Source organism: Microplitis demolitor, chromosome 5, assembly GCF_026212275.2.
Source record: "Microplitis demolitor isolate Queensland-Clemson2020A chromosome 5, iyMicDemo2.1a, whole genome shotgun sequence".
In the NCBI taxonomy this organism is placed as follows: domain Eukaryota; kingdom Metazoa; phylum Arthropoda; class Insecta; order Hymenoptera; family Braconidae; genus Microplitis; species Microplitis demolitor.
Window position 1 is genome coordinate 13706035 of NC_068549.1, and position 9510 is coordinate 13715544.

A 9510-nucleotide genomic window follows, 5' to 3' on the forward strand; every position below is an offset into this window, starting at 1 on the left:
CTTCCCGCTAATTCCATTCCTGGGCACTTGAAATTGTACTTATGACATTTTTGAGCTCAAAATATAAGTATTAATACAAGTATTAAAAAAGCTATATGTGTGTGTCGTTGCGACGTCATATTGTTTACTCCGTTCTAGCTTGCATTGATGGTTAAACGTAACCTACAACTGAAGCTCTCATATACTTAAATAATATTTATATCAGAAGTATTTTGTAAATTGTCATCCATATTATAACTATGAAAATATGGAAGCCTTGTTAATTTTATTCAGTTCAATTTTAATCAAATATAAAACCATTAAAAACACATGTACTATCAAACGGATTTTATGTTATTTCTCAGCGTAGTTTAATATAAGAAATTTTAATTTGTTTATTCTAGTTATAGTGTTAATTACTATGAAATTGTATTTTGAAATTAAAAGAACAGAAAATTTTATACGATGGTTGTTTTAGTTATTTTTGTTTATAAATACAAATATTAATGAATGTGTGTAGCTGCATGCAAAAACATATATAGATATATATTCTTGAACTGTGTGATTTTATGAATTAAATTTTAATAAATAAGTTAATAGATAATTTCTTAAATATAAAAAAAAAATTTGTTCAAATAATAAAAAATATATTAAATATAAAATATTCATTTATTAATTATTAAAAAGTGATTCATTAAATGTTAAAAAGTGATTTATTAAATACTAATAAATCATTTTTTAAATGGAAAGAAATCGTTTATTAAATATTAACAAATCGTTTATTAGATGCTAAGAAATATTTATTAAATACAAAAAAATGATGTTTAAGAGATGATTTGTTAAATATTAATAAATATTTCTTAAATAAAGCTCCGTTAAGAAATAATTTGTTAAATATTAACAAATCTTTTTTAATACTAAGAAATCCTTCTATCAGTGTAATGTTCGAATTTAATTTTTATCAAAAATTTTTTATTAAATGTTTTATTAAATTTATTTCATTATTTTGTAAATATTAAATAACCAATAATAAATATTGAACATTAATAATCTAATTATATTTAGTATTAATTGTATTAAGTATTAATATTTTAATTTATATCACTGCTGAATATAATTTAGTAGCACATATATAATTTGTATGAAACTAAAACACGTGTTGTGAATGTAGAAACTAGAAACATGTGGATAAATATGAAAATAATGATCAGAAGCGACGCACGTGCCAGCATGCGCGTCCAATAGAGGTTCTATTTCTATTTTGTTGGTAGCTTTTTTTTGAGACTTAATGAGCAGTTTAGCGGGCAGCTTCAGCTTGTAACTTTCGTGTTACAGATGCATGCGCATCTTAAAATTTCACTCTCATCATTTTTTCATAACGTGCCTAAAGATGTATAACTTCAAAAATTTTTTTGCTCAACGCTTCTATTGAAATTTAAACTTTTTCACATAAATTGTCGATTCCCGTGAAAAATTTATCATATATGGCCATGCATGACCATACTTGGCCATACATGGAGCATAGATGGCCATAAATGGACATACAAACTTTTTTAATACAGTCATACATGGCCATATACAGTCATACAAAACCATGCATGACCATATGAAGCATATATGGCCATACATGGAGCATATATGGTCATGCATGGTTTTGTATGACTGTATATGGCCATGTATGACTGTATTAAAAAAGTTTGTATGTCCATTTATGGCCATCTATGCTCCATGTATGGCCATAAATGCTTCATATATGAGCCATATACGGCCATGCACGGCCACGTATGATTAATTTTTCACGGGTTAATCAAAAACACGTGCTGATCGATTTGCCTCATAATTTTTCACAGCAAACTCTCATTTATTCTTCAACTTTTCCAGTTACGCTCATAATGAGACAACGATGGGATCTATTTTTTTTTAATTTTTTAAATTTCATATTCCAGTTTTTTTTCAAGAAAAATGTCTTAAAATAATAGCATGCTCAGTATTTACTGTTAATACTTATCGGACACATTTATCATCAAAATTTTCTAATTTTATTTCCTCAGAAAAATTATTATTTATTAATTAATTATTATTGTTATTAATTGAAATTGTTATTTATTAATTAATTAGTAATAATTTTTCTGTGGAAGAAAATTTGAAAATTTTGATGAAAGTTGTGTGTCAGATAATTATTAACAGTAAATCCTGAGCATGCTATTATGCTAAGGCAATTTTCTTCAAAAAAAAAACTGGAATATAAAATTTAAGAAATTTAAAAAAAAAATAAATCCCATCGTTGTCCCATTATGAGCATAGCTGGAAAAGTTGTAGAATAGGTGACAATTTGCTGTGAGAAATGATGAGGAAAATCGATCAGTACGTGTTTTTGTAAATCGATAATTTATTCTTAAAATTTAAAATTTTAATAGAAGCGTAGTTCTAAATTTTTTTTTTTTGATATTTTTTATCGAAAAGATATCTAAAAACAAATATTTTATGACTTTTTAAAAATTTGGTTTAAACCACTTTCCGCAAAAATACAGGCATTTGAAAGAAAAATCTCTTCCGTTTTCAAATTTCGATATTTTGAAAACGATTGGAGAAAAAAATTTGGAAAAAATCATGAAGGTCTCTTTCAACCTATATTAATAGATTGGAAAGTTTAAAAAAAATCTGTGGTTCAAAAGCTAAATGGTGTCTGATTTGGCGAGGAATGCCTCATAGATAGCCCGAACTGGGAATATAGCCCAGACCATGTCGGTATCGCGCCGAGTGCTCTACCAGTTGAGCTATCCGGCACTATACTATATTCCGTTCATACTAAATTCATAATTTATGGAGCCACACCGTCCATCGTACGGTAATACACCGATTTTATATAGTGGAAACCTAAACAGAGTTGATTTTTTATTTTGCCCTACAATCGATTGAGGCAGTACGAACTCTGCCGGGTCAGCTAGTTTATATATATAATTAGATAAAATTATATCGTGCCAAAATCGATATATAAAAATATAAAATTATATTTAGCCATTTAGATATAATTATATATGATAATACAAATTTTTTTTTCCCGGAATTAAAAATTTAATTTTCTAATTATAACGAAGATTGTTATTTTTTTACTAAACTACAAAAATAATAATTGTATTAATTTTGGAAAAAGAAACACGAGTATTTTTTTTTAATCTTAAAAAAATTTTTTTTCTTAAAGTTAGGGAGTTTATAATTTAAAAAATGTTGGATGTGGGCTAACTTCAGGGTCATACAATTTTACTTAATAATCACGAACAACACGTCCTATCTTTACAATAGCCCGGTCCTCTCCGACTATTTCCGCGTCGGTTTTCCGAGGAATGAGTATCACTCACGTGTTATTCCCTCTAATGACCTCAGACCCGAAATTATCAATTAAAATAAATTATTTAAACTTAGCACACGACCTGATTTATACCACAATAATAAATGAAATTATAATTTTCATCCATATTCATAAACAAAATAATTATTAACCCTTCGAACAATAAAATAGTAATTATTTCAGTGTACCAGGTGGCGGGAGGGAATTATTGATTTTTATCCACACCGTATCGACTTACTCCCTCTTCGGTTAATATTTTTATATACAATACGCGCGCACGTGGACTACTAACTGAAATGAAAGAATTGATTTAATACATAAGATTTAAAATAATTATCAAAACATAAATATAATAAACAACCCGATGAAAAAAGTTTTTGTCTAATCATATATAATTATGCATAATCGTCTATATATGATTGGATCAAAAAATTGGCCAGGTCAAATTATATATAATCAGATCTGTTTATACATGATCATGCATAAATGAATATAGTCATTTTTAGAATCTCATTTAGAATACCTTTAAATTGTTAATTAAGTAATTTAATTAGGATTTATTGATTTCATCAATATAAATATCGATTAAATTTAAATAAAAAAAAAAAATTACTATTCGTTGACCACCACTTTACTACGAGGTCACCCATCCAATCAATGACCTACGCCGATGCTGCTTAACTTTAGTGCTCGCTGGATTGTACTCTGATCCTCTAGTCTGTTATGAACTTACAATAAAGAAAAGTTTATGGCATTACTTAACTCAAATAATCAAGTCGATACATCATACGTAAATAATGCACCTAATAATGAATTTGATTTTGTACATAAATTACAATAGAATTCAATAGATACATATAATCAAATCTATTTATCTATAAACTTATAAATATTCGTATATAAATCGATATCGATTAATACTTTTAAATTGCTGCCGAAACCTTTGAACATTTTTTAAGTATTGGGAATTTAAGTTTATTTGATAGTTGACAAAATAAAAATTTAATAACATTTATATTAAAAAATTGTCAATTATGTAATATATATATATATATATATATATATAACTACATATAACTTTATATCAGTCATGTCTGATCAGATCCAATTATATTTAAACTTATGCACGAGCATACATGAATTTATAGTAGCCAAGTCTGATCAGATCTAATTGTATATGGATTTGTATCAGTCATGTCTAAACAGATCTAATTATCTATAGACTTATATATACTTAGATCTGATCATATATAGACTTATATATGGTAGTAAATGGAGTTGACAGCCAAGTATTATCATGTCTAATTATATATAGAGTCATATATAATTAGATCTGATCATATATAGACATATATGGGCTAATAACAGCCAGGTATGATCAGATCTAATTATGTATGGGGTCATATATAATTATATATAATCATGCATGATTATATATAACTTTATATATGATTATATATAATCATATATGATTATATATATGAACATATATAATCATATATAATTAGACAAAAACTTTTTTCATCGGGAATAATATCAATAAATTCATAAATAAATCATTAAATAATTAATCAAAATAATATAAATACTTAAATAATAAAATATTATAATAGTTAAATGCCTTTTATATTAGCTAGGAGGTGTTGTTAAATTCACGGCGAGATGGGAAAGCGCGCGCAGTGATTCACGTTTGAATCGCTATGTGACAATATATATACATATATATAAGCAAAATACCACTGACTCATTCACCTATCACGAGATCTCCGAAAGTATAGGTCCGATTGACTTGAAGTTTGGCATGTCTATTTTTTTCTCAGCGTAGACGCTCACTAAAAACGGATTTTATGAAACTCCTATTTAAAATGGACTTTTTAGTAATTTATGGAGTTCTCTCTTCACATCAGCTGTCAACCAAACGCGCTTGTCTGATTGGCTACTACCAAATAACGTAGCAACCGTTGCCATAAAAAACGTTACCATTTAAGGTCATCTCTGCCCGTTTATGACCATATATGCCCTGGACCAGATCATACATGGCCATATATTGTAATGGGTCCACTTGTTCTATCAATTGATTTGTGATCTCAATAAAAACAAGGGCCCACACATGTGTAAGACTTAAGGTGTCTTACGTATCTATCTAGCTATGCTCAGTGAATCTCAGGACGAGGGTAACCCCGTACTGGACTACGCAGTATTAAAATTAGAGAGAGATCTTAAACTAAACTTATCAGGAAGGTTGTTATTGATTAATTAAGTAAATTTGTTAAATTGAAATATGAAACCATGGCATTTATTCAAATGAAGTCGCTTTAATAAAAGAATGAATGAAACTATGAACAATATTTATAAAAATGACTAATGAAACTGACTAAACGTGACTCGACTAAATTATTAATTAACGACTCCTTAACTAATCAAATATTATTTTACAAATAAAATAGTTAACCCGACAATAAATCAAAACGACTCGACTTAGTCCAACAATTTCCAATCCAAACCAGTCCTTCCTTCCACCGATCCTTTCCCTCCATGACCAAAACCTCCAACCAAACCTTTCCAAATCCACCAGGTCCAATCCATAATAATTATTAATATTATAAATAATTTAAACAAAACTTAATTAACTTAAGTAAAGAATAAGCTTTCATCTGAGGTGGGCTTATATGCTCTTGGCCCATTATACGTGTAACTATCAGCACGTGTAATAGTAGTAGTAGTAGTAGATGGTACTTGTAGTAGAAACCATGATGGTAGCGGCAATAGTGGTAGAGCACATCCGTCCACGGCGGTTGCTGCGAGCCAAGAGAGCGACAGCTCGTCGTCTCTGGGCCTCGTACCTCTCCACTCAGGTTAGCCAACCCCTAAAACGAAATGTCGAGAAGCTCGACCGTAGCGACCCCGGCACATCAGTGTCTATATTTTCTTCAATATTGACAGTTGTTGAAGAAGGAGGGCAGATCTTTTGGCGCGAGTCGAAATTAAATTAAAATTAAAATGCAGGAGCATTCCACCCCGTTACAATATAATATGTAAGATGTATAAAGATCTATGTTGCACTTTTATATGTAGTCATATATAGAATCGTTTAAGAAGTGTATATGTCCATGTATGGCCATATATGATTCGCTCTTCCCAGATGCATATTCTTTGTATTTTATAATTTGTATACTTAAGCCTAATATTTTGTTTTAAGCGTTTAGAAACAAATGAAAAAAACAATTTTTTTTTTTAGACTTTTCAAGACATGGAAACCGAGAAAACAATTATGGAATCTATTGTTTACTGTATTCATCACAAAGATGGCTGTAAATGGTCTGATGAGCTTAGGAAATTAAAGGTACCTATCTGACGTTACACTAGAAAAAAAATGTGCTGCGAACTAGATTTAATCCTCTCAACACAGTCACTGTTGGCTATACGATGCCAAGTAATGGAGTGAAAGACGTCTGGTTTGAGTAAATTGACGGTAGTTCACAGTACAAAATTTATTTTTTGTGTACCCGGGTAAAAAAAATTACATATAATTATATACAGAAAATGGCCCAATGTAATTATATAAAATTATGTATGAATATATATATATATATATATATATATATATATATAATGGTTTTTTATATATAATTTTATGTGATTGTATGTAACTACATATAATTATATGTTTCATTATAAGAAATGTACTAAATTTGAAAGCCTGAATTTGAAAATTTACTATAAAATACACACATTCTAAAAGGCAAAGAGTCCCTTTGATTTCTTCTTAATTTCTGGAACTATGTAAAATGTTAATATAAGTAATTATATATAATTATATGTAATTATATTGGGCCATCTTTCACACCTAATTATATATAAATTTTTTTTACCCGGGTAAAACTGAATACATATTAACAGCTTCTTACCACGAGCTCATATTTTTTAAGCTAAATGTATAGAGTAGGTTATTGAGGTAAAAAACCATCAATGTGAATTTTTTGCCTTGTAATATTTCATTACTTTATTGGTTTTAGGCTCATCTCAATACATGTAAGCACGATGCAATACCTTGCAAAAATCAATGCGGTGCAATGATTCCTCGTGTATTAATGGAAGACCATCTCAAGTATACGTGTGCACAGCGCCGTGCAAGATGTGAATCTTGTGCTACTGAGTTTACTGGGCTTGCTTTAGAAAAGCATATCGGCAGTTGTGGTTATGAACCTCTTTATTGTGAGAACAAATGTGGTATGAAAATTCAAAGAAGACACCTCAGTCAACATAAGCTAGGAGAGTGTGCAAAAAGACTTGTAGCTTGTAGGTATTGCAGCAAAGAATTTGTCTTTGATACACTTGGTAGTCATCATGCAAAATGCGGCCGTTTTCCTATTGCTTGCCCACATCGTTGTGAGACTGCTGTGTTACCCCGAGAAGAACTGGAAATTCATCTCAAAAATCATTGCACTACACATCTTCTTCCGTGTAATTTCAAAGATGCTGGATGTCGTTTTAAGGTATATTTTCAGAAGCAATTAACGCCCGAGCGGATCCAAGTTACAATAAATTATAGTATTTTACCGCCAAATACTGCATTTTACTACAAATTCACCGCATTTTACAGTAGAATACAACAAATCACTGCATTTTACCGCAATTTGTGGCATTTTTACCATAATATAGTGAAATACTTCACTTTACAGTAAATTTACAAATTTGTGGTGAAATACCGAAAAATACCCTATTTTACCGTAATTTGCCGTAAAATATCGCAATTTGTGTTACAATGCCGTATTTTATAGTAATTCTTTCGAATACCGTTAGTTACGGTAATAGCCGTAATTTATGGTAACCTACCATATTCGGATCCGCCCGGGCATTTTTACTTTATGACATTAATATTGGAGTAATTACATTTATTATCATTTTCTAGGGAAATCGCTTAGCGCTTGAGAAACATTTAGAGGAATCTACCAAGATGCATTTGAGTTTTATGTGTGGTGTTGTCACAAAACAACAGCATCAAATAACAATTTTAAAATCTGCTATGGCTAAGCTTTCTGTTAATTATACCGGTACACTTATTTGGAAAATAAGTGATTATACACTAAAAATGTCAGAGGCAAAAGCTAAAGAGGGAATGGAACTCATTAGTCCTCCTTTTTATACTAGTCAGTATGGATACAAACTTCAGGTGAATTTTCCATTAATTTATACCTGGTACAATGCCGTTTATTTTCAAATTTTGATAATTATGATAAACTGTCTTTGTTTTTTAGGCATCGATTTTCTTGAATGGAAACGGAACAGGGGACAGAAGTCACATTTCAATCTATATAAAAATTTTGCCAGGTGAATACGATGCTTTACTTCGCTGGCCGTTCGCTCACAGTGTTTCGTTTACAATGTTTGATCAAACTGCTCAAGCAGACAAAGCTTGTAATATTGTGGAGAGTTTTATTCCTGATCCTACATGGAAAAACTTTCAAAGACCCAGTCGGGAACCAGATTCCTTAGGCTTTGGTTTTCCAAGATTTGTCTCACAAGAAATGATAAAGAAGCGTCACTTTATCAAAGATGATACAATGTTTATAAGAGTGAAAGTCGATCCTAGTAAAATTGTCGCGGTCTAGTAGTTTTATATAGGGTAAAAGTACTGTTTTTGGCCAGTTTGGACACTTGAAAAATTCAAACAGAATAATTTGTAAAATGCACAATGGCATGATTCACATATTTACATGTATTCAAAGGTACTTTTATTACACTATTAAAGAGCAAGTTCTTATAATACTTTTTGGTTCATTAAAATAAATAATTAAATGTCAAAAAATTAAGCAGTGGCCACAATTGATACTCTTGCCCTAATCCGATTTTTTTTTAGTCAATATGAAGTTGTACATTATTATAGTAACAAACCGAACAAAAACAAAAATCGACTGTAAAATGAATTTAAATGTGATCAGACAACTTATCTCAGAGAAATAATTTAGTAAGATAAACTTATACTTTATACATTAAGAATTAAATTTAATATGTAAATACTTTTTTAAAGTTAAAGTTGAATTAAAATACTTGTAAATAGAGCTACTGTTGTAAAAATTTCTAAGTAACTTACATTAAAATCGTGATTGAAATTCTAGTGATTTTTATAAAATAAAATTAACAAAACTTTATAACTTAATGTTTTAAAAAAAATAAGGTGA

General features: G+C 29.4%; 1 protein-coding gene across 6 annotated transcripts in view; it reads left to right on the forward strand.

Moving 5' to 3' along the window:
- The window catches only part of LOC103574379 (TNF receptor-associated factor 4), a 99806-nt gene extending 90376 nt beyond the window's left edge, over positions 1-9430 (forward strand). For all 6 annotated transcript variants that reach the window (XM_053739313.1, XM_053739316.1, XM_053739314.1 and 3 more), the window contains 4 exons: positions 6567-6671; positions 7345-7824; positions 8241-8501; positions 8587-9430. In XM_053739313.1, the coding sequence (XP_053595288.1) occupies positions 6567-6671; positions 7345-7824; positions 8241-8501; positions 8587-8940 (1200 nt within the window). In that variant the 3' untranslated portion in view covers positions 8941-9430. The remainder of the gene's footprint in view (positions 1-6566; positions 6672-7344; positions 7825-8240; positions 8502-8586) is intronic.
- The last annotated feature ends 80 nt before the right edge of the window (positions 9431-9510 follow it).